The 16,746-nt window shown below is 40.7% G+C and overlaps 1 protein-coding gene across 3 annotated transcripts in view; it reads right to left on the bottom strand.

The window, feature by feature from the left end:
• LOC135551748 (CUB and sushi domain-containing protein 3-like) overlaps window positions 1-16,746 on the bottom strand; it is an 826,047-nt gene that overhangs the window by 435,036 nt on the left and 374,265 nt on the right. For all 3 annotated transcript variants that reach the window (XM_064982949.1, XM_064982950.1, XM_064982951.1), the window contains exon 6: window positions 11,724-11,836. In XM_064982949.1, the coding sequence (XP_064839021.1) occupies window positions 11,724-11,836 (113 nt within the window). The remainder of the gene's footprint in view (window positions 1-11,723; window positions 11,837-16,746) is intronic.

The following is a 16,746-nucleotide window of genomic DNA, read 5'->3' as shown; positions in this document are numbered from 1 at the left end:
TGAGGGACAGCTTTAGTCTGACCTCTTATTAACCCAACATGAATGTTTCATTACTCTCATTTCATGATCCTCAGGTCAGCTTTCTGTCATGAATATATAAAGGCTAAACTTACACATTGGGTCTTTCCCATGCGCTGCCAGAAGAAGCTACATTAACCGACACGCACAGGTTGCCTAGTAATTGATACTTGCCGCTCAGTCGTGACATTTCATCATTCAGACTGATTAAAAAGGATTGGGGACGGCGTTGGAGATCTGCTACATATGAGGAGGAAGGCAACCATCTCAACATGCCAACACTGTCATTCTAATTTAGGTAATCAAAATGTAAGGTGGCACCAAGAGAATCGGTATCTACCAAATCATAGAACAGGGATCATCAACTAGACAAAACAAAATGTATTTTATATTTGATATTCTTCAGCCACCCTTTGCCTTGATGACTGCTTTGCACACTCTTGGCATTCTCTCAACCAGCTTCACGAGGTAGTCACATGGAATGCATTTCAATTAATAGGTGTGTCTTTTTTTAAAGTTAATTTGTGGAATTTCTTTCCTCTTAATACGTTTGGGCCAATCAGTTGTGTTGTGACAAGATAGGGAGGTATACAGAAGACAGCCCTATTTGGTAAAATACCAAGTCCATATTATGGCAAGAACAGCTCATATAAGCAAAGAGAAACACAGTCCACCATTACTTTAAGACATAAATGTCAGTCAATACGGCACATTTCAAGAACTTTGAAAGTGCAGTCACAAAAACTATCAAGCTCTCTGATGAAATTGGCTCTCATGAGGACCACCACAGGAATGGAAGACCCAGAGTTACCTCTGCTGCAGAGGATAAGTTCATTAGAGTTACCAACCTAAGAAATTGCAGCCCAAATAAATGCTTCACAGAGTTCAAGTAACAGACACATCTCAACATCAACTGTTCAGAGGAGACTGCGTGAATCGGGCCTTCGTGGTTGAATTGCTGCAAAGAAACCACTACTGAAGGACACCAATAAGAAGAGACTTGCTTGGGCCAAGAAATACCAGCAATGGACATTAGACCAGTGGAAATCTATCCTTTGGGAATGCTGGAGTTTCTAAACCTTTGTTTATAGTGGAGATCAACTCTTTATATGTAGTTGTGTTTTGACCTCCCCCATGTACATTTTCATAAACTATGATCAATGACACCTTCCTAATAACTCTGGTCCATATTCAGTCCAAATTTGAAATTTTTGGTTCCAACTGCTTTGTCTTTGTGAGATGCAGAGTAGGTGAACGGATGATCTTTTCATGTGTGCTTCCCACCATGAAGCATGGGGTGGTGTGATGGTGTGTGTGTGTGGGGGGGGAGCTTTTCTGGTGACACTGTCGTGAATCACCACTTTACTTAAAAGAATGTGAAATGTCAGAATAATAGTAGAGAGAATGATTTATTTCAGGTTTAATTTCTTTCATCACATTCCAAGTGGGTCAAACGTTTTCAGACACTCAATTAGTTCTTGGTAGCATTGCCTTTCAATTGTTTTACTTGAGTCAACTGTTTTGGGTAGCTTTCCACAAGCTTCCCACAATAAGTTGTGTGAATTTGGCACATTCCTCCTGACATAACTTAGTCAGGTTTGTAAGGCCTCCTTGCTCTCACACGCTTTTTCAGTTCTGCCCACATATTTTCAATAGGATTGAGGTCAGGGCTTTGTGATGGCCACTCCAATACCTTGACTTTGTTGTCCTTATTTTGCCACAACTTTGGAAGTATGCTTGGGGTCATTGTCCATTTGGAAGACCCATTTGCGACCAAGCTTTAAATTCCTGACTGATGTCTTGAGATGTTGCTTCAATATATCCACATATTTTTCCTGCCTCATGATGCAATCTATTTTGTGAAGTGCACCAGTCCCTTCTGCAGCAAAGCACCTTCACAACATGATGCTGCAACCCCCATGCTTCATGGTGTTCTTCGGCTTGCAAGCCTCCCCCTTTTTCCTCCAAACATAACAATGGTCATTATGGCCAAACAGTTCTATTTTTGTTTCATCAGACCAGAGGACATTTTTCCAAAAAGTACGATATTTGTCCCCATGTGCATTTGCAAACTGTAGTCTGGCTTTTTTTATGGCAGTTTTGGAGCAGTGGCTTCTTCCTTGCTGAGCGGCCTTTCAGGTTATGTTCATATAGGACTCATTTTGCTGTGGATATAGATACTTTTGTACCTGTTTCCTTCAGCATCTTCACAAGGTCTTTTGCTGTTCTTCTGGGATTGATTTGCACTTTTCTCACCAAAGTACGTTCATCTCTAGGAGACAGAACGCATCTCCTTCCTGAGTGGTATGACAGCTGCGTGGTACAATGGTGTTTATACTTGCATACTATTGTTTGTACAGGTGATAGTGGTACTTTCAGGCATTTGGAAATTGCTCCCAAGGATGAACCAGACTTGTGGAGGTCTACAATTTTTTTCTGAGGTCTTGGCTGATATCTTTTGGTTTTCTCATGGTGTCAAGCAAAGAGGCACCGAGTTTGAAGGTAGGCCTTGAAATACAAGTTTGGACACACCAACTCATTCAATGGTTTTTCTATTCTTACTATTTCATACATTGTAGAAAAATAGTGAAGACATCAAAACTATGAATAGCACATATGGAATCATGTAGTAACCAAAAAAGTGTTAAACAAATCAAAATATATTTTAGATTCTTCAAAGTAGAGAAAAAATAAGAAACCGGCCCACTGCTATTGATAGTTTTACTGGTCTTTAATAAGCTCTACGTATCTGCCTCATGGCCTTCACCAGAACTTTTGTGAATTTTTTAAATGAGCAGCTTTAATGTAGACATCACCCCACCCGCATCCACGCATCGAATGGGGTTGGAGTCGAGGGAAACAAATAAGTGCTACCAAACATAACAATGTGCAGTTGATATATATTAGAATGAAGTGTAATCAGCCAGTCTCTTTTACGCCCTCTTCCGAATGGTAGCTATAAATGCAGAGGTTGCGCACAGTGCAACAATGTCATGAAGTGTGAATATTTCTGAATCTACACATACAGGAAAACCGTTCCAAATAAATTACATTATTACGTGCCTCACCACCCATGTTATCTACATGATTAAATGTCTGTTTGTGCTGTGTTATGTAGGTAACACCTCTCGTTCTCTCAAACAGAGAATGTGTGAACATAAAAGTTCAATCAGGAGACACGACAGGGATCATCCAGTCGCAGTACATTTTAATGACCTAAAACATTACATTTCTACCTTTAGATTTTGTGGCATAGAGAAATGTAAGATATCAAATATCAGTCAGGATATTAATAATACTCAATAATACTCAAAAGAGAATGTCTTTGGATTTTTACCCTCCAGACATTATTTCCTAAAGGTCTTAATGATGAAATGCCTATGTATGTTATGTTGTAAATGTGAACATAAATTATGCCCCCATTTCAGATTACTTTGACGTTTTTCTTGTGCTGTTCCCAATGATTTATGAAAACATGCTCGATGTCCTCATTGCAGTTGTACAGATGTGGTTAGGACTAGAGGTTGACTGATTAATCAGTATGGCCTATGAATCAGTATGGCCGATTAATTGGGACCGATTAATTAGGGCCGATTTAATTAGGACCGATTTCAAGTTGTCATAACAATCGGTAATTGACATTTTTGGATGCCGATTGTGGCCGATTACATTGCACTCCGCGAGGAGCCTGCGTGGTAGGCGGACCACTTGTTATGCGAGTGCAGCAAGGAGCCAAGGTAAGTTGCTAGCTAACATTAAACTGATCTTATAAAAAAACAATCAATCTTAACATAATCACTAGTTAACTACACATGGTTGATGATATTACTAGTTCATCTAGCTTCTCCTGCGTTGCATCTAATCAATGTGGTACATGTTCATTTATCATCAACTCACAACCTACTTCGCCAAACAGGTGATGATGATTTAAAAGCACATGATTTAAAAGCACATTCGCGAAAAAAGCATTGTTGTTGCACTAATGTGTACCTAACCATAAACATCAATGCCTTCCTTAAAATTAATACACAATATATTTTTTTACCTGCATATTTAGTTAACATTGCCTGCTAACATTAATTTATTTTAACTAGGGAAATTGGGTCACTTCTCTTGCGTTCTGTGCAAGCAGAGTCAGGGTATATGCAGCAGTTTGGGCCGCCTGGCTCGTTGCAAACTGTGTGAAGACCATTTCTTACTAACAGAGGCCTTAATTCATTTGCCAGAATTTTACATAATTATGACATAACATTGAATGTTGTGCAATGTAACAGCAATATTTAGACTTAGGGATGCCACCCGTTAGATAAAATACTGAACGGTCCTGATTTTCACTGAAATAATAAACGTCTTGTTTTTGATATGATAGTTTCGGATTTGACCACATTAATGACCTAAGGCTCGTATTTCTGTGCGTTTATTATGTTATAATTAGGTCTATGATTTGCTATTTGATAGAGCAGTCTGACTGAGCAGCGGTAGGCAGCTGCAGGCTCGTAAGCATTCATTCAAACAGCACTTTCCTGCATTTGCCAGCAGCTCTTCGCTGTCAGCTCTTCGCTGTCCTAAACAGCATTGTGCTGTTTATGACTTCAAGCCTATCAACTCCCGAGATTAGGCTGGCAATACTATAGTGCCTATAAGAACATCCAATAGTCAAAGGTATATGAAATACAAATGGTATAGAGAAAAATAGTCCTATAATAACGACAACCTAAAACTTAACTTGAAGACTCATATTAAAAGGAACCACCAGCTTTCATATTTACTCATGTTCTGAGCAAGGAACTTAAACATTAGCTTTTTTACATGGCACATATTGCACTTTTACTTTATTCTCCAACACTGTTTTTTTGCATTACTTAAACCAAATTGAGCATGTTTCATTATGTAATTGAGACTAAAATGATTTGATTTACGCATTATATTAGGTTAAAATAAAAGTGTTCATTCAGTATTGTTGTAATTGTCATTATTACAAATATATATATATATATATATTGACCCGATTAATCAGTATCGGCTTTGTTTGGTCCTCCAATAATCAGTATCAGCGTTGTTTTCCCTCGACTCCAACCCCATTCGATGCGTGGAATGGATGTGGGTGTGGCTATGTCTACATAAAGGTTGACTTGCAAAAACTCTGACAAAGTCCGTGAGGCCGAAACGTAAAGCTTAGAGCAGTGATACTATCAAAAGCAGTGTGCGGGTTTTCTCTTTTTTCTCATTTTTATTCAACTGCTACCATGCACCTTAAAAAAACCCCAGATGGGATGGCGTATCGCTGCAGAATTCTGTGGTAGCCATGCTGGTTAAGTGTGCCTTGAATTCCACCCCCACACCATCACACCTCACGCAGAGATCAGAAACCACACAGGAACCACACGGAACCACGCAGGAACCACACGCAGAGATCATCTGTTCACCTACTCTGCATCTTACAAAGACACTGTGGTTGAACTCATAAGATGCTTGTGTTTCTTTGCCCAAGCAAGTCTCTTCTTCTTATTGGTGTCCTTTGGTAGTGGTTTCTTTGCAGCAATTCAACCATGAAGGCCTGACTCATGCAGTCTCATATGTCTGTTACTTAAACTCTGTGAAGCATTTATGTGGGCTGCAATCTGAGGTTGCATTTCATTGCTGATTTCTGAGGCTGGTAACTCTAATGAACCTATCCTCTGCAGCAGAGTTAACTCTGGGTCTTGCTTTCCTATGGCGGTCATCATGAAAGACAGTTTCATCAAAGTGCTTGATAGTTTTTGTGACTGCACTTGAAGAAACGTTCAAAGTTCTTGAAATTTTCCGCATTGACTGACCATGTCTTAAAGTAATAATGGCCTGTCATTTCTCTTTCCGTTATTTGAGCTGTTTTTGCCATAATATGGACTTGGTCTTTTACCAAATAGGGCCACCTTCTGTATACCACCCCTACCTTGTCACAACACAACTGATTGACTCTAACGCATTAAGAAGGAAAGGAATTCCACAAATGTACTTTTAACAAGGCAAACCTGATAATTTAAATGCATTCCAGGTGACTCCCTCATGAAGCTGGTTGAGAGAATGTGTGTGCAAAGCTGTCATCAAGGCAAAGTGTGGGTACTTTGATGAATCTCAAATCTAAAATATATTTTCATTTGTTTAACACTTTTTTTGTTTACTACATGATTCCATTTGTGTTATTTCATAATTTTGATGTATTCACTACTATTCTACAATGTAGGAAATAGTCCAAATTAAGAAAATAAAAACCCTGGAATGAGTAGGTGTGTCCAAACCTTTATTTGGTACTGTACATCTGTGCACTTGTGGGAATTCTCATAAGTCTCCCTGTTAAGAGAGCATTTCGATACCAATTAGACTGCCTTTGGCTGCTTGATTGGGAACCGTACCAGATGCGGTGCAAAAGTGATTGCATACTAAATGACAGATTTTATGGTATAATTTGTTTTTATAATTAAATCGTGGCAACTAACCTGCTGGTTTTACTCAGTGCTCGGTCACCACAGACAGGACAAATAACTACCACGAACACTATAGCTAGCTCTTAGAGGAACATAAACATGTTTGTCCTGAGCAGCTTATGCATAACATACACTTCCATATATTCATGTGGATTTTATGGGAATGGCCTGCCACTCCAAATCACTGAAAAAAGTACATGAAAGGGGTTGAGGGATGTTGATTTTTTTTTTCTTCTGCTTAGTGGCAGAGCAGTTAAGCATGAATGTTGCCTTTAATGGTAGCCTATATACTGTGTTCCCTGGATATAGTTCTCACACAATATGTTTGGAAACAACTTGATTATTGATTTGATTATTTGATGACTTTGAGGTCGAATGCAGATCTGTTTGTTAAGAGAAGATGATTTAAAACCTCAATTTGGCAGCATTCAATCAATCCATGATGAAAAAGACAATGCTCTCCAAGCCTCTGGCTGTCTAAATTGAGACACTGGACCAGGTTCAAATGAAACAAAATGGACGTCTTGAATACTGGGGACCCATTAAGTGGCCTGATGCTGTAGAAGCTAATAGTAATGACATTATGATATAGGCCAATGGTTGAAGGATCCAATCTGACAGAAGCATAGTGAAGACTTGCCAAATTAATTACTCCCCTGAGGCCAATGGTAAATTCTAATTTACATTTCTCTGCACTGGCCTGTAGTCTACTGATAGAGGAACAGAGGTTGCCTTATCAAAGATGGCATTAGCTCCAGGGGAAGAGATTGTCTGTGACACCAGTCTTCTGGTCATGAATTAACATGAAGTCCTATTTCTGACTGCACTGCTTAGAGGAGTGGGGAAATGGTCTGACCAGTGGCAGAGTGCGCTGTGATTCAGTATGCTATAAAGGGGCGTTTGGAACATTTTAATTCTAGGGAACAGGAGAGAAAGGACCCTGGAGGATCATTGATTGGATTAATTGTTGACGGTTAGTTTATAAAAATCCTGAAGTTGCTTGAAAATGACCATTTGGTTTCCAACTCAGATGTGCAGATTCTTTGGTAAAATTGAACTATAGCGGGTCCTGTATACAGTTCCTGTGTATATATGGGCTGCATAACACATGCATTGGAACTCCATACAGTAGACATCCACAGCTAAACTCATCTACATTTAGGTAGTTACAGGGCCTTCAGAAAGTATTCACACCCCTTGACTTATTCCACATTTTGTTGTGCTACAGCCTGAATACAACATTGATTATAATGACAAAGTAAACAAATATTTTTTAGAAATGTTTGCAAATGAAAATGAAATACAGAAATATCTCATTCCCCTGGGTCAAAACATGTCAGAATCACCTTTGGTAGCAATTACAGTCTGTCTACGTAAGTCTCTTAGAGCTTTGCATATCTGGATTGTACAATATTTACACATTATTCCTTAAAAGTTATTCAAGTTGGTTGTTGATCATTGCTAGACATATTCAAGTCTTGCCAAAGATGTTCAAGCCGATTTAAGTCAAAACTGTAACTGTGCCACTCAGGAACATTCAATGTCATCTTGGTAAGACTTCAATGTATATTTGGCCTTGTGTTTTAGGTTATGGTCCTGTTGAAAGGTACATTTGTCTCCTAGTGTCTGTTGGAAAGCAGACTGAACCAGGTTTTCCTCTTTGATTTTGCCTGTCCTTTGCTCTAATGCATTTCTTTTTTATGTTTTTTACCCTTGCTGATGACAAGCATACCCATAACATGAGGCAGCCACCACCATGCTTGAAAATATGAAGAGTGGTACTCAGTGATGTGTTGTGTTGAATTTGCCCCAAACATAATGCTTCGCATTCAGGACATTAAGTTAATTTAATTTTCAGTTTTACTTTAGTGCCTTGTTTCCTTGTTGCAAACAGTATGCATGCTTGGAGTAGTTTTATTCTGTAAAGGCTTCTTTATTTTCACTCTGTCATTTAAGTTAGTATTGTGGAGTAACTACAATGCTGTTGATCCATCCACAGTTTCTTCCTATCACAGCCATTCAACTGGGTGTGATAGTGACTGGGTGTTTTGATACACAATCCAAAGTGTAATTAACAACTTCACCATGCTCAAAGGGATATTGTATGTCTGCTTTTTTTAAATAATAGCTGCCATTCTTCGCGAGGCATTGGAAAACCTCCCTGGTCTTTGTGGTTGAATCTGTGTTTGAAATTCACTGCTCGACTGAGGGACCATACAGATAATTGTATGTGTGGGGTACAAAGATGAGGTTGGTATTCAAAAATCATGTTAAACACTATTATTGCACACAAAGTGAGTCCATGCAATTTATTATGTGTTGTTAAGCACATTTTTGCTCCTGAACATGTTTAGGGTTGCCATAACAAAGGGGTTGAATACTTGAAAAGCATAATTCCACTTTGACATTATTGGGTATTGTATGCAGGCAAGTGACAAAAATGTAAATGTTAAACTTTCTAAATTCAGCCTGTAACTCAACAAAATGTGGAAAAAGTCAAGGGGTGTGAAAACTTTCTGAAGGCACTGTAATGCTATACGTGAATTCCTCTCTAATAGTGCTGAACAGCAGCAAGGCTGCACACATACAAATACAAACATTGTCTGGGTTCAAATTCCCCCTCAAACTTTGATTAAGGTGAGACGTGGTCTCTTCCATTCCATTGCTTATCAGAGGTGGCCTTGAAAAAAGGCCCAGCAGCATTGCCAATAACAGCTTCAATTCGACCGCCACCGACTTCCTATGAGAGATGAGCTGCATTGAGAGGGAGCGCAACAGCTGGCTAATGTCAATAACTGGTTCAATCAGAGATGAGAACGTGCTTTTTCTGATGGGATTTCTTTCAGACAGATCCGTTGGGTAAATTGGATTTTGGGGTGGTTTTGGTGTCCTAAGGTGCTTTGCAGCTGCTGCTTTAAAGCTGGGCTGCTTGTGGCTCACCAGGTGGATTGAAGCTGGGCTGCTTGTGGCTCACCAGGTGGATTGAAGCTGGGCTGCTTGTGGCTCACCAGGTGGATTGAAGCTGGGCTGCTTGTGGCTCACCAGGTGGATTGAAGCTGGGCTGCTTGTGGCTCACCAGGTGGATTGAAGCTGGGCTGCTTGTGGCTCACCAGGTGGATTGAAGCTGGGCTGCTTGTGGCTCACCAGGTGGATTGAAGCTGGGCTGCTTGTGGCTCACCAGGTGGATTGAAGCTGGGCTGCTTGTGGCTCACCAGGTGGTGTGTACCAGTAGGGCCATATTAAGCAGTCACACACAGTGCCGTTGTCAAGGGGAATACATCCCTAAGCAGACATCAACAGCAGAGATGAAGATCAAATCTCAATCTTCTTGCTGACCAATTTCGCCAAGTGCGGAGGTAAAGGTTTGTTCATTTTAAAGACCTTTTGAACCCACTACTGTTCCTGGCACCAAGCCAGAAAATAAATGAGATTCTAACGTCCTTTTCGTTGAGAATATTCACAATAAGTCGCGTTTAATAAAAAAGTCCTCAATGTGGGACACTTCATATACTGATGTCCAATGAACAGCTCCTTAGTAGGGTATTATAAAAATGGTTCGCTAACTATTTACAATTGTTAATAAATGATGAGAATATGATTTATTCATGCACTATTCTTTCTTTAAATACAGACGTTGTCCTTTGTGAGAAGGTGAAAAGTGCTTTAACATTGTCCTCTGGAGAGGTGTCGGGGACAGAAATAAACCCATTCAGATGCACTGAGCTATTCTCTGCAGATCTGTTTCAGAGTGACTTTAACCCAGCGGTTTCCAAAATGGGGGTCACAACCCCATGTGGGGTCACCTGATATGTAAATGGGGTCTCAGGAGAATTTTAAAAAATCACCCAAAATGTGCAGGGAACACTCTGCTGTCTCCCTCACATCATTAAAACTCATGGTACCCTTCGCCAGCTCATATCTGTGTGAAGCCAAGTTCCCAGTTGTTTTGAACGCAGCGTTAGAGACATTATGTCAGACTAATTTGCAAATGCCTGTCATAGCCCCACACTAAATGTATGTGATGGTACGTTGAGAAGACAATCAGAAATACTGTTAGAATGTTTTTCAATTGACTGCAAACATTTTCAGATATCAAAATGGGGTCGTGGATGAAAACAGTTTGGGAATCCCTGGTTTAACCCCTGCTTCTTCACATTCTATTAAAGCTACAGTCTGTGGTCTGGGATCCTTGAAGAATGTCATGTAAACACTCAGACCTTATGTGTTAACAGGTGCTTCGAGTGAAAAAGTCCAATTCCAGCAGATCCTTGAAGGATATAACTAAAATAAATGTCTCATGAGTTAGAGTCATAAACCAAACATGTAAGTTTTTATTTGTTTATTAAATCACAGAATCTAGCTTTAAAGCATCTGATGAGCTAATAAGCAAAATTAGCAACTCGTCATCTTATAAAGTGGTTCCGGGAGCTATTTTTAAACCAAACAAATTTTCCAATATGTAACAGTAGGCAAACATATTAATATGTTATATGTTATCCAGGTCCTTCAATAGGACATTTATTTATTGTGGGGGACATTTATAAAGATTTGGTTTATGGTAAATTTGTGTCAGAATAATGCCACAACCACAACATACAGCAATGCAAATGTGTGTATATGATTCTGAATGATCTGTTATACAGTAGCTTCGTTTCGTTTAATCAGCAGCTTTGGAATAAGATGGGGAAAAAGAGACAGCTATTACAAAAAGAGGAGAAGAAGTGATTTGTTGTTAATCTATTGGTTAGTTTGGAAGAGGCAAAAAAACACTTTTTTAATTGAATGCTGTGGTGCACTGTGCTGTGCATATGGTAGTTGGCATTGCTATAGAGAGAGGGTTCTAATTAAAAGTTGAAAAAACGAAAGCTCTGATTGCCCACCCAAATCAGGTCCTGGGGATTTACGGTTTCCATGAGAAAATAAATATGTATCTTGTAGTTGTAATCATGAGAGTTGAAAGACAGAATGATAGAATGACTACGTCAGCCTGAAACAACAACAAAAAATGACATGAAAAGAAAAGAGCAAATCTAAGACAGCCCTATCATGACAATAAGAAGAAAAAGGAATTAAGGAGGAGGACAGAGTGAAGAGGTGTAGGATTCATCCCCCTTTCAGAGCACTATGTGTTGATTATCTCAGGGCTTTAAAAGGATTACCTTCTTATTTAAGTTTGTATGTTTTAGGTGGTCAGGAAACTCCTTCCTAAGCGTCTTTGCATTGATTGAAACAGAGGCTTACCTTGATAATGGGCGCTAAAACCCCGGTATCGATGGTTACTGTCAGTTACAAAGTGTAGCCTCAGCCAGTTCTTGTTGCTGACAATAGGAGACGGGACATTCATCCCAGATAACCTGAGTGAAACAAGAGGAAAAAAATCATTAGTTGTTTTTTTTTACATCCCATACTCCAAGTCAGCATGCGACAACACTGGTGTCTTTTAGAGTCTCAGCCAATCAAAAAAGATAACCATTTTTGTTGTTGTTTTTGAAACAAGGTTGGGACACAGTACATAGGTAATAAAAAAAATAAAAAATAAATAGCATCTTGTAGACCTAAGTAAAAATGGTGGAATTTCATTATCCAAAGTCATGTTGCTTATTATGCATCAATGCCAATAGGACATGCAACTGTTAATATTCATAGGGTAATGTTGAATGGAGAAATGCTGATAGTAGAACAGGATGGCCATTCCCCTGGTGAGAACACAACAAAAGAGGAGGATCCTCAACTGTTTTAGCCACACCCCCTTGGTCAAAGCCTAACGCTTCGATCACACCGACAGCGTCATTGCATTTTTGATACGCCAGAATGACATTCATTTCCAATGAAACCCTGTGTTTACCTTGCAGCGTTGCGTTGCCGAGGCAGTTGCAGTGCGTTGTGTGTGGTGCATACTTAGGATTTATACAACGTATGAGTCTAACTGTATCCGTAGACGTCTTGACAGAAACGGTAGCAGAAGGTGAATGTTGAACTGTTGTCGCACACACACATCCAGATGACGCTGCGTACTATTTTGCCCAATGACGCTGTCGGTGTATTGTAAGCATTACACTGTGTGTAGTGTGTAGGTGTGTAGACATACGGAGTATATACAAAGCATAATGTATGAAGACCCTTATATGTTAGTCACAAAGTGAAGGCTACCCCGTGCAGATCATAAACAAAGCATATAAGGAGCTTAAGTATTAGTCACAGAGGATTAGCTACAGTATATCCACCTGTTCAGAATGTCACACCGGCATAGCCTTAATATGCTTACAGAGTAGACCGTGTATCTGGCCCTCGCCCTCGTCCTCGCCCTCGCACGGCTTGGCCCATGCCACCACAACACACAAAGGAGCTGGCCAGAGGAAACTGCCTCCGAAGGGACTGGGCTCTCTTCCCTCTTCCTCTCCCTTCCTCCTCTTCCTCCCCATCCCCTCTTTCCCACCTCTGCCTCACACCAACCTTTATTGAGGACTGATGGGATATGTCATTAAAAGGACACGGTCACATGGATCACAGCTTAGTGGCTTCTCCAAGCTGGAGCTGTGCCATATCATTCATGTTATTACGCAAAAAAGTCTCTTCCATTATCCACACTGTGGAAGCATCCCAAATGGTCACCTATTCCCCGTATAGTGCACTACTTTGACCAGAGCCCCATGTGTCCTGGTCAAACGTAGTGCACTATGTAGGGAATAGGGTGCCATTTGGGTAGAATCCTGGGACAGAGGCAGAGACAGCAGAACAGAACACTGTCTGGTTTAACCTCACTCACTCCGCCCTCAACTCCTTTGGAAATATAGTATTTGCATAAATTGACTGTAATTGCTCTACATGTATCCATTGCTCTTAGCATGAGGTTTGTAGAAAGAGTGAATAGGAACATTTCTACAGGATGTGCTTAGCACAGATCCTCACTTTGGGTGATACAGAACATGTGTATCACTGGGAAAATGTTAGGAATGTGTAGAACCGATGTAAAGAACAACAGAGGTCTCAGAACAATAACAGTATCCTTGGCACTCTGCCTGAGTTAAATCATTTCACATACTTGAATAACCGTAGTATAAATGTTATGGATGGAATCCATTTCAAATATACACGTATTTGTGGAGGAAATGTCATCCACTTTAACTAGCACCTTCATTACCAGTGCAGGAGGCAACTCCGCAGGGTTATTGAGTTTATGTCGGAGAGCATCATTGGCCACACAGCGAGTTAAGGTACCAGTAGCATCGTGAGTCTCATCCAATAATATGCATGTTAATTACATAAGTTATACCATTCTGCGCTGGACATAGTTCGAACAGATGGACAGGGTTGTCACCATCCCTCCCATGTTATACAGTTGAGTGCTACACTATTATTGTAAATAAGAATTTGTTCTTAATTAACTGATTTTCCAGGTTAAATAAAGGTAAAATAAATTAAAAAATGATGTGAAAGCTAAACTACAGTACTAGTGGCTCCGGTAGACTAGTCCTCTCTGTGGCGTTCAGACGCTTTTCCATGCATGTCATTGTCACAATAGTTCCATGATTACACACAGCCTACAGAGTAGAACGGAGCTGAGGAGACATCGCTGTATTCATCCAGCCTAGGCTGGCAATCACTGTCCCTCTGCAGTGAGCAGACGACACCAAGTCTGAGGCTTAATGCCTCTCTACCACCAACCAACCACCCCGTCAGTCAGTCCCTTCTCTTTCACTGTATGTGTTCAAAATGTAGTGCGTTGATTGTACCGTAGTCCGTGACATCCCCAACTGGACTCGGAGGTAATTGATTAGTCATCCCACACGTCCCAGTCTCAAAGCTTTAGCCTTTTCTCTATCTCCCCTCCATTTGACAAAATATAAATGACACAAACATTGGCTGCATGAGACAAGATAGAGAGAGCTGGAGTGATTGAGGGTGGGAGGGGTAGAGCAGAGAGAGAGAGAGAGAGAGAGAGAGAGAGAGGGGCCAACGCCACCACAGCAACAGTGAGGGGTTATTCACTCAGGCATTTACACTGAATGTCCTGTCTTTCTGGATTCTGAAAACCGTTCACGGTCTCAGAAATAACTTGGTGTGAATTGATAGTGACAAGAAGAGGCAACATTGGCGAGACTTGGGGGCTACATAGCAACAGTGTCGCCGACGTGTCATCAAAGTACTCAAGCATTCTCAATGCAATTCTAATATTAACTTTAAAATCCCTGCGGTGCTGGCTGAATGGGCCTGTAGTCAGACAGGAGTTCAATATCCGACAGGAAGGAAAGAATATACTTTTTTCTAAATTCTCACTTTTAAAACGTAGGAAATAAACTGGAAAGTAGCCTAGCACCTATTCCAAATATAATGTCAGTCTGCAGAAGAGTGGATGTGTGTGATCTAGGTTCATGTAGTCTGACATTGGATGTGTGTGATTTAGGTTCATGTAGTCTGACATTGGAAGTGTGTGATTTAGGTTCATGTAGTCTGACATTGGATGTGTGTGATTTAGGTTCATGTAGTCTGACATTGGATGTGTGTGATTTAGGTTCATGTAGTCTGACTTTGGATGTGTATGTGTGTGTATTCCCTTACACGTGGCCATGCTACATGAACCTAAATCACACACATCCAATGTCAGACTACATTAAAACTAAATCACACACATCAAATGTCAGACTACATTAAAACTAAATCACACACATCAAATGTCAGACTACATTATTAAACCTAAATCACACACATCAAATGTCAGACTACATTATTAAACTAAATCACACACATCCAATGTCAGAATACATGAACCTAGATCACACACATCCAATATCAGTCTACATTAACCTAGATCACACACATCCAATGTCAGACTATATGAACCTAGATCACACACATCCAATATCAGTCTACATTAACCTAAATCACACACATCCAATGTCAGACATCTGTGTTCCAAGTCCCATCTAGCTGGGATCAATATGCTCTAGGAAGCTCCATGTGAAATAAGGAGAGAGATTCATTATTAACAAATGATAACAGGTTTAGTGTTCCTTAATCAGTGAATCTGTCTTAATTGCCGGCCATTTAATTAAAACTGGTGGCAGGTGGTTGTGCACAAATACATGGAACACACACACACACACACACACACACACACACACACACACACACACACACACACACACACACACACACACACACACACACACACACACACACACACACACACACACACACACACACACACACACACACACAGACACACAGACACACACACACACAGACACACCCATGGAGGGGAGAAACAGAGAAGCAGGGCTGGCCTCTGCATCAGCTCTGGGCGGCAGGCAGTGTACAACGCTGGCGGACGCCTCATCAATCACCACCCCAGCGTCAGAGACGGATGGGAGGCCGCTGGGAAGCGGGGCGCGTCTCTCCATCAAACTGATGTTTTAAAAGTAAGTAATCAGTGTTCTCCACGGGCACTCCTTCTGTGGCAGAACCCTCCACCTTCCTACTCCGCACCCCTTCTCTCCTCCCCCTGTTCCCCTCCTCCCTCATTCCCCTCCTCCCTCATTCCCCTCCTCCCTCATTCCCCTCCTCGCTCTAGTCCCTCTTCTCTGCTGATTCACTGACAGCCTCCTCACTTTGATACAGTGAGTCAAGGCCTCTCCACCCCATTGGATACCGGAAACTATATTTCATCTGTTTCATTGCAGCATGCAGGGTCGACGTGGCGCTGTCCAAACTGCAGTCTGGGCTCCGTGTGTATAGGGGTCAGACCATTCACCCAAGAACCTCACCAAAACACAAGCACGGTAAAATCAGTAATTTGCTGTAATGCTCCTCTCTAATCCAAAATGCTGTGGTCAAAAACAAACAGAATGGCAGAATAGAGTGTGTATTTTTCTGAGGCTGAGATGATATTTATCCAAATTATATTCTTTGTTGCAGTAAATGGCTGCCAGGGGCCTCATTCGCAAAGCATAATTCAATCCTTACAGTCTGAGAAGAGAATGTATGGATCTAAGAGAAAGAGGGAAAACTTAGTACTTAGCCAGGGTCTAGTTTATCTTCACAAATAGACTGAAATAACATTTTCATTTCAGAGTTTCCAATACATAGCTAATCCATTCAGCAACAATAGAAAATCCAACAGGAGTAAATTAGAAAAGAGTTTAATTTAAATCCCTACGTTACGCCACCTGATTGGAACTAGCCTGCGAGGTCGGGCTTTTTCGGGAACCTGCAGGAAAGTGTATGATGCTGTAGTGATGTATTGAAATACATGATTTATCATTCA

This window comes from Oncorhynchus masou, chromosome 13, assembly GCF_036934945.1.
Source record: "Oncorhynchus masou masou isolate Uvic2021 chromosome 13, UVic_Omas_1.1, whole genome shotgun sequence".
Taxonomy (NCBI): Eukaryota; Metazoa; Chordata; class Actinopteri; order Salmoniformes; family Salmonidae; genus Oncorhynchus; species Oncorhynchus masou.
The sequence above is the reverse complement of the archived record's forward strand: the minus strand, read 5'-3'. Positions and strand labels throughout refer to the sequence as shown.